At 58.0% G+C, this 20,866-nt stretch overlaps 1 protein-coding gene across 10 annotated transcripts in view; it reads right to left on the bottom strand.

The window, feature by feature from the left end:
• Nucleotides 1-3,740: 3,740 nt before the first annotated feature.
• The window catches only part of IQSEC3 (IQ motif and Sec7 domain ArfGEF 3), an 88,426-nt gene continuing 71,300 nt past the window's right edge, over nucleotides 3,741-20,866 (bottom strand). Inside the window, exons 8-15 of one of the 10 annotated variants that reach the window (XM_042247664.1) lie at nucleotides 20,399-20,538; nucleotides 18,925-19,050; nucleotides 16,710-16,809; nucleotides 16,450-16,611; nucleotides 13,220-13,312; nucleotides 10,514-10,566; nucleotides 10,352-10,431; nucleotides 7,100-7,201 (exon numbers count right to left, since the gene is read on the bottom strand). In XM_042247664.1, coding sequence (XP_042103598.1) covers nucleotides 10,357-10,431; nucleotides 10,514-10,566; nucleotides 13,220-13,312; nucleotides 16,450-16,611; nucleotides 16,710-16,809; nucleotides 18,925-19,050; nucleotides 20,399-20,538 — 749 coding nt within the window. In that variant the 3' untranslated portion in view covers nucleotides 7,100-7,201; nucleotides 10,352-10,356. Of the gene's footprint in view, nucleotides 7,219-10,347; nucleotides 10,432-10,489; nucleotides 10,567-13,219; nucleotides 13,313-16,449; nucleotides 16,612-16,709; nucleotides 16,810-18,924; nucleotides 19,051-20,398; nucleotides 20,539-20,866 lie in introns of those variants that run through there. The other 9 variants (XM_042247663.1, XM_042247660.2, XM_042247661.2 and 6 more) reach the window with 9 other exon arrangements.

The following is a 20,866-nucleotide window of genomic DNA, read 5'->3' as shown; positions in this document are numbered from 1 at the left end:
TGGGCTGCCGTCTATGGGGTTGCACAGAGTCAGACACGACTGGTGTGACTTAGCAGCAGCAGCATGTCCAACTCCTCACAGCCCCATGGACCATAGCCCCGCAGTCTCCTCTGTCCATGGGATTCTCCAGGCATGAATACTGGAGAGGGTTGCCATGCTCTCCTCCAGGGGATCGTCTGCACCCAAGGATCGAACCAGGTGTCCTGTATTGCAAGCTGATTCTCTATCATCTGAGCCACGAGGGATGCCCATAAAAGGGAAATACGTGGCAGGCTAGCCTGGTTTCCACCTCGTTCCATGCCTAGAGGTGGTCTCTTGAGCGGCTCACCTGCCCTCAGACACAACCTAGACCTTGTTGAATTTGTCTCCTCAGAGAGGCCTCAGCCCCTTGAGGCCATCACCTCTATCATACCACCATCTGCTGTGTGAAAACACTGGTCCAATTGTGTATTTTTATTATTTTAAATTGTTTTTTATTTTATTGGCCATGCCACGTGGCATATGTGATCTTATTTCCCCAACCAGGGATCAAACCTGTGCCCCCTGCACCGGAAGCATGGAGTCTTAGTCACTGGACCACCAGGGAAGTCCCTCTTTGTGTATTTTTGACGGTACCACCCAAAATGAACCCCTGGAGAGCAGGCACTTTGCTCGGCCCATCACCACACATCTCTCACCCCTGGACCCTCACCAGGAACACACCAGGCACCAGGTGTTCTTGTTGGATTTTCCGTCTTCTTGGTCTGGCACCTGGCCCCTTGCTCTCAGCCAGAAACCTGTAACACCCGGGGGGCACCCCGTCAGAAGCATTCTAAGTCCAGTTGATGAGTTTGTTTCCACGTCTGAAGGGTCCCACAGTGAGAGGCACAGGCCATAGAGCTCCATCTGTCCCCATGTCCAGTGGTTAAGTGGGTGACCCAGAGCCTGGGGCCCCTGTGGCTGTCTCCTTTGCTACCGGAGGGCTGCCCATCTCCTCCTAGATGACCTCAGAGGCCAGAAGACTTGCAGGATGGTGCCCCCTCCCAAGTCCCCACAGGAACAGCAGGCAGGATCCCACTTGGCTCTGGGCCCTCTCCCAGGCTTGGGCTGAGCTGGGTCTCCTCAGGGGTGCTCCCAAGGGACCAGTCCTCAGCTTCCTGGGTCAGAAAGTTCTCAGGATGGGCCAGGTCAGAGCTGGCCCCAGGCTTCTCCTGGAATTTCCCGTTTCCTGGAAGGAGGGCGAGGGCCTGTTCCTTTGCATCTCCATGGGATAAAGGGGCCCAGCCTGGGGTGCTGTCTGGAATTTTGGGTGCTCGGTGATCTGGTCACCAGGGGAGCCGGATACCCTCTTAGCAGGTGTCCCTAGACCAGCCATTCAGGCCAGTTGCTTATCTCCCTCAGGCCTCAGCTCTGCTGGAAGGCTTCTCCTGTCTGCTCTCCTGGGAGACATGGCTCTGGGCAAGCCCCTGCCTCATGGTGATGGCAGGCAAGGGCCTTGCATGCAGTGTGACGCCAGCCCCAGGCCCCCACGTCTCCCTCCAGCTGGGATTTCAGTCTTGCCTCCCACATCTCAGCAACTCAGGCCTGTGCAGGGCCCTGGCTCCCCTTCCAGCTCCAGCAGCCTGCCATGGGCTCAGTAGATGTTTGCTCCACTATAGTCTGTGGCTCCGCCACTTTTCCTGACAGTTTTCTCCCAACCCTTTCACCTGGGCCTGTCCCCCTCCACTTCAAGAGGGTACACCTGGGGCTTGTCAACCCAGACCTAGTGATGAGAAAGTCAGGCTTCGGAGTTGACATCTGGAGAAAATCACCTGAGGCTGAGGACCAAACGCGGTCGGTGGGACCCTGACACCCGACCTACCCCCAGCCTCTATTGCGGAACACCAAGTCCAGAACACCAAGCAGGGCCTCTATTGCGGAACACCAAGTCCAGAAAACCAAGCAGGGCCTCTATGGCTGAGCACCAAGTCCAGAAAAACAAGCAGGGCCTCTATGGTGGAACACCAAGTCCAGAAAACCAAGCAGGGCCTCTATGGCGGAGCACCAAGTCCAGAAAACCAAGCAGGGCCTCTATCGCGGAGCACCAAGTCCAGGACACCAAGCAGGGCCTCTATCGCGGAGCACCAAGTCCAGGACACCAAGCAGGGCCTCTATGGCGGAGCACCAAGTCCTAGCCCCCTGGACTCCCACCCTGCCAGGGTGCACACTGGCTGTCACGTCCTAGTCTCCTAGCTGTCCTAGTCGCCACCAAAACCTGCTTTAACTGGCTAGGTGTGTGTGTGTGTGTTGGTGGGGGTCATTCTGTGTGTGTGTGTTGGTGGGGGTTATTCCCTGTGTATGTGTGTGTGTTGGTGGGGGTCATTCCATGTGTGTATGTGTGTGTGTTGGTGGGGGTCATTCCGTGTGTGCGTGTGTTGGTGGGGGTCATTCTGTGTGTGTGTGTGTTGGTGGGGGTCATTCCATGTGTGTGTGTGTGTTGATGGGGGTCATTCCATGTGTGTATGTATTGGTGGGGGCATTCTGTGTGTGTGTGTGTGTTGGTGGGGGTCATTTCCTGTGTGTGTATGTGTGTGTGTTGGTGGGGGTCATTCCATGTGTGTGTGTGTGTTGATGGGGGTCATTCCATGTGTGTGTGTGTTGGTGGGGGTCATTCCCTATGTGTGTGTGTATTGGTGGAGGTCAGTCCGTGTGTGTGTGTGTGTGTTGGTGGGGGTCATTCCATGTGTGTGTGTGTTGGTGGAGGTCATTTCCTGTGTGTGTGTGTGTGTTGGTGGGGGTCATTCCATGTGTGTGTGTTGGTGGAGGTCATTTCCTGTGTGTGTGTGTGTGTTGGTGGGGGTCATTCCATGTGTGTGTGTTGGTGGAGGTCATTTCCTGTGTGTGTGTGTGTGTTGGTGGGGGTCATTCCATGTGTGTGTGTGTTGGTGGAGGTCATTTCCTGTGTGTGTGTGTGTGTTGGTGGGGGTCATTCCATGTGTGTGTGTGTTGGTGGAGGTCATTTCCTGTGTGTGTGTATGTGTTGATGGGGGTCATTCCATGTGTGTGTGTGTTGGTGGGGGTCATTCTGTGTGTGTGTGTTGGTGGAGGTCATTTCCTGTGTGTGTGTGTATGTGTTGATGGGGGTCATTCCGTGTGTGTGTGTGTTGGTGGGGGTCATTCCATGTGTGTGTGTGTTGGTGGGGGTCATTCCATGTGTGTGTGTGTGTGTTGGTGGAGGTCATTTCCTGTGTGTGTGTGTGTGTTGGTGGGGGTCATTCTGTGTGTGTGTGTGTTGATGGGGGTTGTTCCGTGTGCGTGTGTATGTTGGTGAGGGGCCATTCCCTGGCCCTGCACCTGGAGCTCTGACCGAGTGCCTGCCCATCAGATGGTTCCTGATAGTTCCTTGACCCATTTGTACTGTTTTGTTTTGCATTTTGGCTGCAGTGGATCTTGCTGCACACAGGCTTTTTCTTGAGATGAGTGGGGCTCTTCTTACTGTGGAGCAGGGGTTCTAGGGGCTTCTGCAGTTGCGGCACTCGGGCTTAGTCACCCTGCAACACGCAGGATCCTCCCAGGCCACACTGGCAGGCAGATTCTTAACCTCTGCACCTCCAGAGAAGTCTGCCCCATTTGTGCATGAAGGGGCTCCCTGACTGCGTCACAGGGGGACACCCCCATGGCCAGAGGCGACCAGTTGGCGCCCTCAGCCTCTGCGGTCTCACCGAGATCTGATTTGCGGTAGACCCCCATCTTGGGGTACGAAAGAAACAGAACCGACACAGTTTGCTCAAGTGACATATTTCAATATAATCTCTAAAACTCTATGAATTGAACAGATAAAATACCTCTGGGCTATTTTGTTACAAAATATTTGCCATTTGGATTTGTCGCTGGGTGCAGCCACCTTGCTTTTCTTTCCCTTGAGAGGCTGCTCTTGACGGGTAAGGAGGCGTACGCGGCGACAGCAGGGGTGCAGCGAGGGTGTATGTACAGCAGGACACAGGGACAGACAGACCGGTGGTTGGCGGGGAAGCCTACTGGCACACTGACGTCTGGCGGGCTGTGGGGGCCAGGGGGCGGGGTCAGGGCTGAGCACGAGAGTGGGTGCCTGTGCACACCAGCTCCAGCTCGGAGGTGGGCTGGCCCCGCAGGGTGGGGGAAGCTAGGTTCATCTTCATCTCCGGCTCCTGATTCTGACAAATGGGTGAGACCGGGAAGGGGCCAGGTCCCCAAAGTAAGGCCTGGAGCATGGACAGAGCAGGGCCACCTTGGGGTCAGTGTGCATCTGCCCAGGAGGCTGTGTCTTAGGGGCTTGAGGAGCACTCCACGGGCCCCTCGGTAGGGGCTGGGGGGCAGGAGACCAAGAGCACCTCCACTGGGCCCTCCCGGAGGGTGGGGTCCCTGACGTGGCCACAGCTGTGCAGAGGGCCTGAGGCTTGTCCCAGTTGTCTGGGGGTCGGCTCTGGGGCCCGGCACAGAGGCGGGCCCCAAGCCTAGCTGTTTGGCCCATCAGAGAAGGGAGTTTCAGAGGCTGGGAATCCTGCACCCCCAACTGTGAGGAGGCCCTGCTGCCCCCTGTCCCAGGCCTGCAGGGGTTAAAGCCCCTCACAGCTCAGGGTCGGCTCCACATGCTGCTGACTCCAGCCTGGTCTGCTTCCTGGGGCCAGCATCCCCAGGGCACCACTGGGGCCCAGGGCAGCCACAGCAGTGACCAGGGTGGGGGCAGGGGGAAGGGGCGGCGGTGGGGGGCAGCACTAGGGGTGCAGCCCTACCTGGGGAAGGCCACTGAGACACCTGAGCTTCGCATCCTCAGTGGAGAGGACCACGCGTGTGCCTGCCCTGAGCCCCCCTGCTGGTCCCGACCTGGAAAGTCTGGGCATCGGCAGAGTGGGAGGAGGCACTTCGTCAGCTGTGTGAGCAGATGACGAGGGGCCCCAGGACCCCCACCCCACAGACACATCCTTTTCCTTCTGAGCCCACACCCCTGCTCCCAGGCCTCGGGCACCGGGCACGTGAACCTGAACCGTGCCTCCCCATTGGTTGGCCGCTCCATTTGGAAAGGCTCTGATTGGAGCGACCCTGTTACAGAAAAGACACGGGAAGGGGGCCAGGACAACAAGGACTCGGTGGGGGGGCAACGGGGGGCACAGACGGGCTCAGGCGGTAAATTGGTCACATGTTAGGGACACGGGCTGACAAAGAGCCAGAAATACACTCACTGCGTGACATCACAGTGACGCCTGTGCTCACACACGTACACACGAAACTAGGTCACCTGGGATCTCTGAGAGAGGGAGGAGTCGTGCCTCCTTGCGGCCTTGGGCCTGCGACTGGGGCATGGGGTGGGGCTGGGGAGAAGTGAATTCACTCTAGGTCCTGTGTTCAACTGCCATCTCTCGGGATGACCTGGGGCTGCGAGCGGCAGGACACTTAATGGAGAATGGCAGTGCGCTGTCAGCTCAGGACCAGAGGAGGGTCCAGCCTGGTGGGGGGCAGACCATCCCTGGAAGGGCCGTGACTGGGGCGGGCCGGCCTGCGCACAGAGGGGTTGCACAGAGGCTGGCTCTGGCTCTGCCAGGTGCTGGGGAGATCAGCGAGCCCTGCGTGGTGCTCCTTCGCGGTTTCGAGGGTGTAGGGACACTTGCAGCCACCCCTACTGGAGGCGGGCCTGCTGCCTTCTGGGGTGGGGGCGGGAGTTAAGAGGGCTAGTTGAGGGTGATGGCGCAGAGGGGAGATGTTGAGCCTCTGAGCACCTGCTTCTGCTTGGGTGCTTCTGCGTGGGCACTTCTCGCCCACTCTGTGTCCACGGCCCTCGTGGAGGCCACAGAAGTCATTCCGGGGTCGGAGTGGGGAGGTAGGGCCCGGCCTGACCTGGGTGGGAGTCCTCGCTCTGCTGGTTGTGTCTGCCCCTGGGCAAACCCGGCTTCTTCCTCTTTCTGCTTCTACATCAGGAGGACCCAGTTTTCCTATGCGTGTGCACGTTTATGCCTCGGGCACACACTTGACACTCTGCGGCTTAGAGAACAAGAAACTCTATAAAAGGTGCATTTTGTAGCTACGTGACCTCACGATTCCTTGGCTCTGTGGACCTGACTGAGAGAGAGCTGAGGGGCGCCCCTTCCCTCCCCCATTTCCTGAAATCTCAGAAGCCTCGGGGCAGGCAGTGCCCCAGCCCCTGAGGAAGCAGGAGAATCCCCTCCCCACCCCGCCCAGGGCCAGATGGGTCAATGTCCCGGGGCACACAGGAGGGGCCTCCTGGGACGGCTGGGCTGAGGGGCGGGGAGGGGCATCAGAGAGACCCACCCCTTTCCCCAGGCCTCCCCCTGATCTGGCTGCTCCAGGGATCCAGGGCCAACTGGCCCCCACCCAGTGTGGCGTGCCCAGTGCTGGGGCAGGAGCCAGACCACCTTCCATGTGAGGCTCAGGTGCCAGCCCATAGCTGTCACACCTGCCTGCCCTGCCTGAGGGCCAGGGCCTGGCAGACCCGGCCCAGGAAGCTGGTTAGGCCCTCAGTTCCTGTCGCCCTCAATCCCTGGTCCAAGAGGCTGGAGGGGTGGTCAGGATAGAAGAGGCCTAGCTGTGCCAGGCTGGGTGGGGCCCCAGAGAGCCAGGGAGGCCGGCAGATTGGAGGGGAGGGCTGCTCAACTGAGGAACGGAAGCTTGGGCCGAGCAAACCAGGTGCCAGGGACAGGAATTCTCTCTGCAAAATGACAGTGATGGGTGACCAGGAACGCGGTGTGCCGGGCGTGGGGAGCAGCGGGCGGAGGGGCAGTGGGGGCCCTGGCGTGGCCCCCTCCCTCTGCGACAGCAGTGTGGGGAAGAGGGGGGGCGTGTCTACACCAGGCTCCTGGAGCCGCTGGAGCAGCGACGTTGGTGCAGCAGGGAGCCAGGCGGGCAGAACTGGTGTGGGTGGTTGTAGGGGGGTGGGGGCGGGGGCAGCGGGGGCCGGTGGACCACCTTGACCGGGGAGCCTGGGCCGCCCAGGGGCGTGGAGCCGCAGGAGTCAGAGGAGGCTGGGGCATAGCAGGAGAGGGCCTGGCTCAGGAGGGGCTCCATGCGGGCCAGGCAGGGCTTGTCCAGAACAATGACCTTGACTATCTGCTGGCACTGCACCAGGGTCCCGGGGGGCGTGGGCGGTGGTGGCGGCGGTGGTGGCTGCTCCCTCGAGGGGCTAGGCTGCAGGTCTGGCAACGGCGCTCCCCTCTCGGCCCCCGGCCCGGAGCTGTGTGGGGACACCTGAAGCCTGTTGTGAATTGACACCTAGTTTAGAAACAGCCAGAGAAGTATGAAATGTTACAAGACTAATTCCCAGCTGCTGGGACTGGCCTCCCTCCCCGCCCACCCCGCCGCCCTTTCCCAGCTCCTGTGCCCACGAGGGGTTCGCCGGCCCCACTCCCCATTTCTCTGCCACCTAGAGGGCACCTGGCTGCCAGACAGAGGCGCTGGGCTCAGGCAGAGCCCAGAGACTGCTCTGCTCTGCTCCGGCTGAGCCTCCTGGCTCCTGTCTGCGGGGTGGGCAGTTGGACCAATGCACTCAGGTTATGCAGTGTGATCTCACAGACCTGCTGGGCGGCCCTGGGCCACGCGGCAGCGCCCATCAGCCTCCCCACTGGCCTCAAGCTGGAAAAGCAGGAGTAGCTCTACCGCTTCCCTGTCTCCCAGGGGTATGTTGGGGACACAGGGACAGGGTCAGGAGGCAGGTGGCTTTCAGCCTTGCAAGCCCCTCCCCTCCCACCAGCTTTGTTAGAGCGAGGCCTCATCATCACTGTAGAATCACAAAGATGTCTAAACCCCAGAATTCCAGGGACCCCGAGGGGCGGTCCAGGGACCTGCCCCATCCTCCCAGACTCCCCAGGGCCATGCCCACACATTCGAGAGCAGAGTCCAGCCACAGTCAGGTCCTCAGCTGCCTTTCTGCCCCAACTTGGGTCCTGGAGAAATCTGCCCTGCTGCCAGAGGGGGAACCCAGAAAGGACCCCTATTTTTCCCCTGGGTTGGAGTGTGAGGGGGTGGTCCCTCCCTCAGCCCATGGAGGACACTGGGGACTAGCCTGTCCTTTTCTTGCTAGCAGGGATAGTGGAAGAAATAGCAGGATTCTGGAAGGAGGAGTTTAATTAATTCCTCATCCCTCCAGTGCCCCAGCCTGTAGATATAACACACAAGCCTTTCTGGACTCTTGGACCTTTCCAGGGGTGGCTGAGACCCTTATCTCTGGGGTTGCTTCCGATTGTCCTGGGGGCATCACCTCTCAGGGTCAGGATGGGGGCATACTAAGGCTGCAAAGGAGGGGACCCTATAGCCAGGCTAAACCATGATGGCCCTGCCCTACACTATCTCAGAGCCCTAAACCAGCAGGTCCTGACCCTATTTACTGGCAAAAGGTGCAATGTCAAGAACTCCCCCTTCCTGGGTCCGGGTGCTGCCCTGACGGGTCACTTGGCTCTCCAGTCCTGCTCCTTATCCCCCAAGTCCAGCCCCGCTTCTTTGGTTTTCACAAGCCCCACTGCCAGGGTCTGCAGGCCATGGGCTCTACTCTCCATTCTCAACCTTTACCTTGGCAGCGTTTTCTAGGCCTGAGCTTCTTCCCCCTCCCCCGCTACTCCCTGCTCTATTCCAACAAAGGAGTCCCCAAGGCCCTCAGTGCCCAGACAGGGCAGAGCAGGGCTGCGCCCCCTCCCTCTTGGGGAGTCCTCTGTGGCCCTCACTGGGACAGGAGGCTTCCTTCCATCCACTGAGGGGTGGGGGGCAGCTTTTTCCCCACCTGCTTTGAGTTATTCTGAGTTATTCCCCGCTCTATTCTGCTCTATTCTGAGTTACTGCCCGGGAGGAAGTGGCCTGAGACTGTGGGGTCAAGGTTTCTGCTCACTGCTCCCAGACTTTACCGCAGCCCCTCTCGGGGCAAACACCTGACTGCCCTGGTTCAGACCCTCGAGCCCCCCGCCCCCCCATGGCTGCAGCTCTGGTCTCGCCCTGCGCCTCCTCCTCGGCTCCCTGTCCCTGATCCCCGCTCTGCTGTCTGTACCTCCCTCTGCCCCACCCAAGCTGGCCCATCCTTATCTTCAATAGTTAGTAAGTGAAAAGCAGGAAGTGACAGCAGAACATTCTCTCATTCTGACCCCCCCACTCCCGACTCCCTGCTGATGAAAGAAAGAAGAGAGAGGGGAAGGGATGGAACATGAGTAGCAAGCCTGACAGCTCAGACAAGCTGGAGAAGCGCCTGCCAGCAGGCGGCCAGGCAGTGACGGGGTGGGGGGCGGAGGACGCGGGAGCTTGGGGTCCAGCAGAGAGGCGGCGGCGAGGCTACCCTCGGTGCAGGGGAGCGGAGGCTGCCGGGGGCCCTGGGGCTAGCCTTGCAGATAGCCACTCTGGACCAGGGGAGGAGGGGGCGAAGGGCCCACAGACTGTGGTCCTCCCTGGGCAGGGGCTCAAATGCATGGGCAGGGCTGGTAACTTGTGGTGTTTATCTGCAAGGCTGGAGAACGGGCAGCTGCAGGAAGATGGGCAGGGGGGTGGTGGTCGCGGAGGATGGAATACCCACCCTGGGGGCTTGCCAGCTGCTGGGGCAGGAAGCTCCTCCGTGTGAAGGTGCCTCCTCCAGACACAGGTGTGTGGGGGGTGGGGGCTACAGGGAGAGTGAGGGTTTCCTGGGGCTTCCCCGAGCTTAGCTGGGCTGGGGCAGGGCTCCTCTCTCAGAGCCCTAAGAGGGGGCTCCTCCAGCTTGGAGTGGGGGCTCTGTGTGATCATGAGGGGCCCTGGAGGCCTGGCAGAAATGAGTGAGGGGCCCACGGGGGTCCCACGGGAGTCAGTGGGGAGGGCTGGGGTCCCCAGGCTTGCAGGGCGACTACACGCCCCCTCCCAGGCGGTGCTCTGGGACTGGCAGGGAACAGCTGCTCCTGCCACTCCACCAGTCCCTTCCCTCCAACTTGGAGGGTCTTCAGACACAGCAGTGCCCACCGCCCCCCCACCCCCCCGCCAGGAGAAGCCCTAAGACAACCCCAGTCCCACCTTGCCTCACTTCCTCCAGCACATCCCACCCCATGGCCAGCTTTCCGGGTGGCTCAGCTGTGTTGAGCAGACACTTTATCCTCCCAGCCGCCCCCACTTTCCCCAGAAGCGTCGACTTGGGGACTGGACCTGAGGGGTGATTCTCGGAGGGGCCAGGCTCCCTCCACAGAGGCTGGCAGGACGTGGGACAGGGGACATGGAGCATCAGGACCATAGCATATGCGGGGCGGTGGGTTTAGGGGACCGTGGAGGGATGCTGTGGGACTGCTGGGGGCTTCATCTGCACGTGTTAGTCTGGGAGCTCAGCCTGGGGGGCTCAGTGGGCTGGGCATCCGGGGAACTGGAGGGGGCACTGTGGCTTAATTAGGAGCTGGAAGAGTGGCATTACCCATGCTAGCAGTAACTTTTAATTGTATCTCTTGAAATTGGTAATATGGTGAGTCGGGCTGGGGAGGCATTGATTAAAACCTGAGAAGAGAAACAACAGAGACAGTGAGAAGAGGGTGGGGCACGCAGACGTACTCACCTGGGCGACCAGGCCTCCACTCACCTCCACCGAGCTCTCCGTAGCCTTCTCCCCTGCGGCCGCTGCTTCCCTTTTGGCTTTGAATGCAAAGAGCACAGGGCTCACTCTCCACCGCCCTATTCCTGCACAAAGCCCTGCCTACCCCCCCCCCCAACCCCCCCCCCCCACACCTCCCAACCTGGCATCCTTCTGGATCCTCCAGGGGCCCCACAACTGTGTGGGCAGTGGACTTGGTGCCTGAGCCTAGCTCTGCCACTGAGCAGCTGTGTGACCTTGGGCAAGATGCTACACCTCTTTGAGCCCATTTTTTCCTTGCTGGATATTGTCGAATCTCCTTTACCCTTATCAGAGCCCCGGATGGATTGTGCAGAGTGGCTGTGAGGAGGCCTTGGTTCTCGGCTCCCAGGGGCTCCTGAGTGTCTGTGGCACAGACTCTGTGAGGGAGGGGTCCCCATTCCTTTCTTGTTCCTGTTACCGAGCTGAGTGCTGAGGAGTCAGTGAGCTGCACGCACCCCAGGCTGAGCCTGGTGCAGGTAAGAGCAGTCTGTGATTGCTACCAGAGATTTCTTTTTAAAATACATTTTTTTTTTTTTTTTTTTGGCCAAGCCCTGTAGCATGTAGGTTCTTAGTTCCCTGACCCAGGGAACGACCTGTGACCCCTGCATTGGAAGTGTGGACCACTGGACCACCAAAGAATTCCTATCTATGAGGGCTTGCTTTTCTTTTCCATTAATTTTTACTGGAGCACAGCTTTACAATGCTGTGTTAGTTTCTGCAGCAAAGTGAATCGCCCAGACGTATACACACGGCTGCTCAATCGCTCAGTTGTGTCCAACTCTCTGCGACCCCTCGGACTGTAGCCTGCCAGGCTCCTCTGTCCATGGGATCCTCCAGGCAAGAATACTGGAGTGGGTTGCCATTTCCTCCTCCAGGGGATCTTCCCGACCCAGGGATTGAACTTGCATCTCTTGTGTCTCCTATTTTGGCAGGTGAATCCTTCACCACTGAGCCACCTGGAAAGCCCCATACATATATATACATCTCCTCTTTTTTTTTATTTCCTTCCCATTCAGGTCACCACAGAGCCCTGAGTAGAGTTCCCTGGGTTGTAGGGTAGGTTCCCATTAGTTATCTCTATTATACAGAGAAATGTATATATGTCAATCCCAGCCTCCCAATTCATCCCACCCCTCCTTCCTGCCTTGGTATCCATACATTTGTTCTCTACATCTGTGTCTCTATTTCTGCTTTGCAAATAAGATCATCTATACCATTTTTTTTTTCAGATTTCACATACGTGCGTTAATATATATGAGGGCTCTCTGATGGGCCTGGCACACCCTGTGTACCCCCAGGGACAGCTTGAGGACTTCTTCCAACTCAGTCACCCCTGACTCCCTCCCCCACCCCCACCAACATCCTAGAGCCCTCTGCCAGGGTCCTCTGATTTCTCACATCCCTGGGAGGGCACCCACTCCCTGCAATACCCACCCCTCTGCTTTCTGTAACACAAGAGGAAGCTGGGCTAATGTTTGGAACCAAGGACCCTGCTGGGGAGGGAGCTAATGGATGAGGCCCTGGAGACGCACATTGCGGTGGGGGGAGGCCGGGAGCTGCAGGCCGTGCTGCAGAGAGTGGGGCGGGGTGTTCAGGAATCAGCCACCACTGAGGTTTGACTCCGGGGTTTAAATAGCTGTGAAAACAGGCGTGTGCTATGACCGTAGACATAAAGGGGCCGGCTGACAACAGGGCAGGTGATTAGGAACTCACGGTGGCGGGTCAGACCCACACACAGAGGAGACATCACAGTGAGGGTCTCCGTGAGCAAAAACCGTGCTTGGAAAACCAATCTCATCTCCCAGCTGGTGAGGCCGGTCCTGTGATGCTGTCACAGCACCTCGGCACCGTGGCCGTAACCGACGGGGTTTGGGACCAGCATGGAGCCCACTGGAGGCTCAGCTCAAACTGACGTCCTGCTGGGACCCTGGTTTCCCAGGGCTTGGCATGAGGCACACAGCAGGCGCTCAGTAAGAGTGCATTACTATAAGGATGAATGACTGAATTAATTAATTAGTGAAGAGTCCCGGATGGTTTGCTAGGGTTTGTTGGGCTGGGATTTAATTCTCATGCCACCACTCCTTCTGATTCTTTTTCCTCTGGGGCACATCTTCTCCCTGCAGGGTGGGGGAAGGAAAGGGGCCGGGGACAGAAAAGTAGGAGGGGGGCCAAGGGAAGGGAGGAAGAGGTCTACAGAACATGGCCACAGGTGACAGAAAATCCGAAGCTGGCTGAATTCATCCGGAGTGAATAATTCAACCTGGAGAAACCATTTGAGACACTGGGTTTGAGGGTTCATGTGGGTTTCAGGCTGACTCAGGCCTGGGATGAGAGAGTGCTGGTGGCCCCTTAGGCAAAGGTCTGGAGGAGGCAGACCAAGATTTCCACACCCTCCTGGCCACCTTTCTTACCTGCTCCCGACCGCAGACGCCCCCACCCCGTGCACCAGTAGTCTGCAGAGAGCGAGGGCCCAGGGGCCCGACACCTCCAGAAGGACAGTGGCCTTTGTCAGTAGGAACATTTCTCTCTCACCTTCCACCCACTCCCACTGCTGAGGCCCCAGGAGGTTAGGCCATGTAGAGCAGCACCTTCCTCACCTGAATCCCCCAGGACCCCAAGGCTGGGGTGTGGGTGGGGCCTCCATGCAGGCGGGGCCCCAGGTCTGGAACTCACCTGTGGGCGACCCTTGCTTGGACTGCGGGTCTCCCTGGGCTCCCCCGGCCTTGAAGGAGAGAGTCTTTGTTCCTTGCTGCTTCTCCAGCTCCCCTGGGAAATGGAAAAGCCCGTGAACAGAGAGAAACCTGGACTCCAGCACACAGAGGGGTGAGAAGCGATGGGGGGAGGGTGGGGGGGGAGTGGGGAAGGGGCTCCTGAACACACAGCACCCACATCCCCACTTCATGGCAGGTTCAGTGCCCGCTGGAGCCTCAGTTCCCCTTCCAGAGGCGGGGATGCCAGCCCCTGCTCTGACAGCCCGAGAGGAGGGGGATGAGGTGGACAACAGGGGGTGACCACCCGGGTCTGCATCTTGGCTCCGATGCTGCCCGACTGCGTGGCTTCAGGCGGATTACTTAACCTCTCTGTGCCTCTCTTACGGGGACAACAGCGTCTGCTTCATAGGATCATTAAGAGGGTTGCAAGAGAAAAGACATCAAGGTACTCAGGCTTGTCAGGAGCTTAACACACATCAGCTCCTAGGACGACGTGGAAGGCTCATATGGTGTAGCTAGTGCCTTACCACCACTGGAGCCATCCTGTCTGCCCACCGTGAATGCCGGCTGAGCTCCCCCGAGAAGGGAGTACCCAGCCGCCGAGGCTCCAGGGGATGTCTTTGCCCCTTTGCTGTTCAGTCGCTCAGTGGTGTCCGACTCTTTGCCACCCCATGGACTGCAGCACACCAGGCTTCCCTGTCCTTTACCATCTCCCGGAGTTTGCTCAGACTCAGGTCCATTGAGTTGGTCTGCCTGCTACTCAGCTTTAATTCCTCTCTCTAGACTAAAAACCGATTCCTTCCTGTCTGTCCTCAGTGGTGCTGGAGAAAGGCCAGCTACCCTCCTTGGGGATTCGACAGCTGTTATTACATCCCTCCTCAGTTCCTCTTTCCCAGGAGACATCACTAAAGTTCCCTGTGTTAAAGCTACTCTCTTGGGTTCCATTTTCTGCCTCTCTAGGGGGCTTCCCAGGTGGTGCCAGTGGTAAAGAATCCATCTGCCAAAGAAGGAGACATGGGTTCAATCCCAGGGTTGGGACTTCTCCCGGAGAAGGGAATGGCAACCTACTCCAGTATTCTTGCCTGAAGAATCCCATGGACAGAGGAGCCTTGCAGCCTACAGTCCAGGGAGTCGCAAAGAGTCAGACACAACTGAACATGCACGCATTCTAGCAACTAGTCGTCTGTAATTTGGGGACACCGGCTTGCAAACCCCAAACCAGGACCATTTGTGCCTGAACCACACCATCAATCAATACTCAATAATTTTACTGAACCGAGAGTTGCTCCTCTCTCCCCAGAGGGGCCGCCTTGGCTTTGGAGAAATCAGCAAGGAGCCCAAGAAACCTGGGTGCCAGTCTTGTTTTGTCATGGACCGCGTGAATTTGGGACCACTTCCTTAAGTTCTGTTGACCAGTTTCCTTATTTGCAAAATGAAGATTATACTACTCAGCTACTGGAAAGATGTGGCAAGAATTAAATCATTCAACAGGCGCAGCATTCAGCCCGGGGCCAGGCATGTAGTAAGGGCTCGATAAACAGGAACGCTGGCGGTTGTTTTCCTTTTTCTTTTTTCTTTCCTCCCAGCCTTCCTGAGCAACCCCTCCTCTTTGCTCAGCTTTCTTCCCTTACTCTCTGTCAGAAGAGCAGGAGCAGATGTGAGCCCTCCCCCGCTTCCCTCAACCTCTGGACAGCAGGAGAGGATATTCACCCTTAGCACCCAGATCCTGGCGCTATTGACCCCTTTGTTCTCAGAGGGGCAGATACACTCCTCCCAGGCTGATGGGGAAAGTGGCCATGCGCAGCCAGGCTGGTGCCTGCCTTGGGTGCTGGGCTCTCCAGCTGCATCTGGGACATTCTGACATTCTGACAAGGTGAGGGTGTGTCCTTGAGAATGTTCTAGACCAACAGCTAAGATGGCATTGGAAAGAGTCTGTTATGCCCCTTAAGTCACACTGCTCACCTACAGCAGAAAGGGGATTTACACCCTCCCTGCACCAGGCATTAATGAGTTAAGTTATACGCGCTGGTTGGGAGAGTTTTTTGTTTTAACCTGATTTCATTGCTGTCTTAGGAAATTAGAGACAGAAACTAGCCTCTCATTTTCAGACAGGAAATTACGTGAACCTCAGAATCAGACTCCAGTGCAACTGTCGGGTCGTCTGCTTCTAATATGCACTTTAGACACATCCCTTAACTGCTCTGTCTCGTTTTCCGTAAAGCCGTGAGTCCTTGCAGCCTCCCTCTGGGCACACCTAAACAAGCTGCCAGGCACACAGTAGGTGCTCCAAGGATGCTCGTGAGACATCATCGCCTGGCGCACTGGCACCCTGCTCAAAGCTCCCACTGCCTTTCCTCCTGCCTAAGGGGTTTAGACCAATTTAGAACTACTTTTCAACTAAGTGGCCATGCAAGGCAGACCTGGAGTCTCTTTTTATTTTCTGTTGGAGTTTCTGAATCCATTCTTATTTAATTTTCCTTCAAAGGCTCTCTGACGCTGCCGCAATGCTTCTTGACAGGAAAGCGTGCATATGGGCAGAGACCGCAAGTTGGCACTGCTCTTGTGTTGAACCCATAAGCCACCGGTAAACCACCCAGATGGATGAAGCGGCTCTGAGATTGTCTACAAGGCCTGAGCGACAGCAGTGAGAGCAACTGAGAATAGGCACTCCTTGGAGGACAGAAAGATGGCTCCAAGGCGACGGACGGCCAGAAAGCCAGCCGGGACTCTTCAGGAAGACGACGTTATGACAAAATTAAGTGTGAGGACCCTTACAGGTTAAAAGGCATGAAAGATGAGAAACAACCAGCTGTGATGTGGGAATCTGAACTGGATGAGGGAGGAGGCTGTCCAGGGAGACTGGGTCAGAATCTGCCTGGGACGCCTTGGTGCGCATGCCTGTCTTTAAGGCCAGCTCGCTCCCTGGTCCGGCTCAAACCCAGTGAAGTTCTGTGGCCGAGGGGCCCACAGGGAGCCCCACAGCCTGGCTACATGTGCACACACCCTTGCGTACCTCGGTTTAACTGTGAAGCCTCCATCAGCCGTGATGGCGCAGCGGGGCAGGGGGCGGAGGGCTCGGGAAGGCAGAGGGGCCTTGCTCACCCACACTCACTCCACAGAGGGGTGTCTGTCTACGAGCGACCCTGCTCCCGGAGCCAGGCCACCCCGGAGCCTGGGGTGACGTGTCCTTACACTCTATCCGGATCTGCTCCAGCTCTGTCACCTCGGCGATGGACTCCTTCAGGTCTTCCACAAACTTCTGCATCTCGTCCAAGCCCAGGGCGCAGAAATGCAGCACCTGCTTCTTCTCGGAGCCCGAGAGCGGGGTCACCAGGGTGATGCCATGAGAGTAATCTGGAAGCCAGACCCCAGCCGCCACGGGCCTTGAGCAGCCGCAGCGGAGGCCTGGGCCCTCCCCCAGCCCCGGCCACAGCCACAGGCGACAGACTTACACTCGTTCTCAAAGAGGTGGAACTGCATGCCCAGCAGGCCCACGGACCTGCAGAAGGTGTACGTGGAGGAGCTCTTCTTCTTGGGGCAGAGTTTGAGAATCTGTCCAAGAGAGGGAGAGAGACGTGCACTGACGGGTGTGCACTCGTGTGATAAACATGCCTCACACACCTGGATGGGCAGACACCCAGGGGCCCTGGTGAACACAAGTGAACACACAGAAAAGGACAAGCACGCCCAGGCAGAATTATACACTTAGGATACATTCACACACACATACACACGTGACACAGACTTACACACTCAGGACACATTGACACACACGTATACACAGATGCATGCACACATACGTATATGCACGATATACTGCATGAAACCGTCTAGCAACCCTTCCCACGGCATCTAACAGCCAGCCCGGACTCCCGGCCTGGTGTGTAACCCCCACCTCGTCTGCTCCCTGCTCTGCTCAGGCCAAGCCGTCCTTTCTGTGGCTTGAACAGGGCGGGTGGGTCCCACTGTGGGTCTCTGCACCATTTCCTTGCAGCTTCCAGCACAGTCGGCTACTCTCCTCACTTAGTGCTGTGCTAAGCTCTTTCAGTTGTGTCTGACTCTTTGCGAACCCACGGACTGAGGCCTGCCAGGCTCCTCTGTCCATGGACGTCTCCAGGCAAGAGTCCTTACCATGCCATGCCCTTACCCAGGGGAATCTTCCCATCCCAGGGATGGCACCCGGCTCTCTTAAGTCTCCTGTGTTGGCAGGCGGGTTCTTTACCACTAGCGCCACCTGGGAAGCCCCTCCTCACTTAGAGCTTGACTCAAATACGGCCTCCTTAGAGACCCCTTCCCGACCACCATTTCTAACAAAAACAAAATGAAAGAAGAAACATCTCGGCCTCAGGATGCCGGGGTTGCGGGAGGAGGACCCTCGGGATCCATAAGTCAATCAATGGGTCAGCCCATTAACGCATAACAAGCTGAAAGGCAGTGAAGAAACGCATACACAGGTGACGGCAGAAACTGGTACTTTTTTTCTTAACGGGGCAGCGTCTCAACCACTGGACCGCCAGGGAAGTCCCCGGTATGTGTTTGGAGGATGAAGTAGTGTAAGGACTGGACAGTGAGTGGGCAGGCCACCTTTGAGGTGGGGGACCTCTGCACTGAATGAGGGGAGTGGGGGGTCATGCAAGGTCTGGGAGCTTTTCAAGCAGACGATGAGCAGCAAAGTCAGGGTCTGAGACAGAAGGAACCCGGCCTTGGGAGACAGCTGGTGGGTCAGGGGGTGGGGATGGAGGTGAGGCGTGGAGCGAGATGAGTCCCATGGGTGGGTGGGTTGACTCCGCTGCTCTTTGGAGGTGGACCTCGGGTGTGATCATCAGATGTGGGACAAGGTTAGAGGCAGTGCCGGGATGAGTCATGGATGGAGAGGGTGGCGGGGGATGGAGAGGAGACAGATCAGATCCTGTAGACCCCTGCTTTCTAGCACTTAGAACAATGCCTGGGACACAACTGACACTCACTAGTCATTGTATGGATGCCTGTGTTCAAAGGGCCTCCCAGGTAGCGCTAGTGGTAAAGAGCCCACCTACCAACACAGCAGACATAAGAGACTCAGGTTCGATCCCTGGATCAGGAAGACCCCTGAAGGAGGGCATGGAAACCCACTCCAGTATTCTTGCCTGGAGGATCCCATGGTCAGAGAAGCCTGCTGGGCTACAGTCCACGGGGTCGCAGAGAGTCAGACATAACTGAAGAGACTTGGCACACATGCTCTGTGTTCAAAGAGCGAAGGTTGAATGCCCCATAGATGTATAGACATGCACACGCACGTGCGGGCGCACACACACACACACACACACACACACGCCAGCATTCCCCTGGACCCGGGGACAGTGCCGGCCGCTCTCAGACCCCCTGCACCTCCCAGGCTGTGGGACAGACGGACGTGCAGCCCTGTACCCTGCAGCCCCAGGTTTCTCGTCATGACGGGGAGGCAGACGCTCTGGGACCTACTCCATTCCCACCAGGACCGGGAACCCCAAGCAGATAAGCTCTCTGTGCCTTGGCTTCATAATCTACAGAGCAGGAATGATCCTGTCTGCCCTGGCCACCTCGCGCCCCAGGCTGTGGAAATCGGCCACTGGGTGTGCAGCACCCTGTGGCGGCGGAGGGGTGGGGGGGGGGGTCCCTGAGCCCCTCCCTGCTCAGCTCCTGGCTCACCACCAGCAGGTCGTTGAACAGGAACACCTCCCTCTGGTGTGCGGCCTGCTTCTGCAGCTTGTTCACATCCGTCACCTCGAAGAGTCGGCTGCAGCAGACCAGGCGGCGGTGCGGCACAGAGAGAACCTGGGCGGGGGCACACAGTGCTCAGCGGGGGGAGCGGCCCATGGTCGCGGCCATCACCCCCCAGCACCAGCTTCCAGAGGAGCAGATGCAGGCCCGGTTTGACCCTGAACCTCCCCTCTCCTCCCCCAGGGCTCTCGCCCCTTCCTCGTGCTCCTTGGGGATCAGGGCTGGGCAAGAGGGGTTCATGATGCTGGGAGAAGTAAGAGGATAAAAGGCAGAGAAAGGACATTGAATAGAGTCTCCGGGCTTCCTTGGTGGGTCAGTGGTAAAGAATCCACCTGCCAACTCAGGGGACACAGGTTTGATCCCTGGTCTGGGAAGATCCCACAGGTTGCAGAGCAATTAAGCTCATGCACTGAACCTACCAAAGCCCACACACCCTAGAATCCAGGCTCCACGACAAAGAGCAGCCCTGCTCCCACAACTAGAGAAAGGCCCCCGCAGCACCAAAGACCCAGCACGGCCAAAAATAAAGAAACATTAAAAGAAGAAGAGCCTCTGGATCATTCAAGTCCCATCACTGTGCACCCCTCTCCCTCCAAGGCCTCCTCGAGGGCACCCCCATATTCTGGGCTGTGCTTCTCTCTACTGCACACCCAGACACAAGTGTGCAAGGCGGGGAGGGGGTCCCAGGGACACTTGGAACCTGCTCTAGTGTGTGAACCAGCTCCTGGGGGGCATCCGCAAGCCTGACAGAGGCTGCGACTTCAGCATGAAGGGTTCTAGCCAGGAAAGGCTGACCTCGCATGAGTGGGTGGAGGGGCCCAGCACAGAGCCTCCAGAAAGGTCCCCAAACTGCCCCCTGAGCAAGCCACTGGGGAGGAGGAACCAGAGAGATCAGGGTTAGAGATGGAGGCCAGACCTTTACGTCTGTGGTATACGGAGCTTCTGTGGACACCTCGAGAGGACTGCCCTTAAAAACCACTGCAATCTTGGAGCAAACTGTGACCCAGGGCCACAGCTCAGGGGCACCCCAAGGGTTTGAGACCGCACATCGAGAGTCTGCTTTAGCCCATGTCCTTCCTTCTTTTCAGTAGATCATCTAGGATGCCCAGGGTCTGTTCCACCCCAACCTCCTTATCTGGCCTCCCAGAGGCTTCAACCCAAGAGCCTGGACAGTCTTTCCCAGCACCTCAGTTCCACCCCTCCCACTGCAGGAGCTGGTTAAGCGATGAGGAGATAGGCAGGTGGAAGGAAGAGGGTGCAAGAAAGAAAGGAAGAAAGGGAAGGAGCTGGAGACATGGGCTCTGTGGCCCGAGGTTGGGGGCAAATGATCCCTCACCCCTTCCACTTCCACCCCTCCAGCCCCCTGCCAGCTGAGCACTGTGACCCTACAGTGGGCACTTACAGTCTTCATGCCCACGATGGACTTCTCCACTTTGGTGACGTACGTGACGTGGTCCTCATTGGACTTGAGCTCCTTCTGCTGAATCCTCTCGTAGATGCCGACCACCAGCTCCCTGGGGATGTCGGCACCATCATCCACACCTAGGGATGAGGAGTGGAGAAGGGATGGGGTCAGGGCGGTCAGGGGCTGGAGCCAGAGAGGGGAAGCCCGCTACCTGAGTGATGCTCCCCAAGGGTGGCCTTGATTGGGCCCTGTCCCTGCTCCAAAGCCTTCAGTGGTTGGCTCCACATCCCTGCTAAATCAGAGACGGCCTCCCTGGCCAGAGCACCCACTGTACGAGGGCTCAGCACGTGTCCCAGCCCCACCTCCAGGTGCCCCACAGCCAGTCTTGGCTCCTGCCTCCCAGGCCTCCTCCTCATCTCCGATCACAGCCTCCAGGCTCCTGCCTTTGCTCCTCCTAGCATCTCC

Source organism: Ovis aries, chromosome 3, assembly GCF_016772045.2.
Source record: "Ovis aries strain OAR_USU_Benz2616 breed Rambouillet chromosome 3, ARS-UI_Ramb_v3.0, whole genome shotgun sequence".
Classification (NCBI taxonomy): Eukaryota; Metazoa; Chordata; class Mammalia; order Artiodactyla; family Bovidae; genus Ovis; species Ovis aries.
The sequence above is the reverse complement of the archived record's forward strand: the minus strand, read 5'-3'. Positions and strand labels throughout refer to the sequence as shown.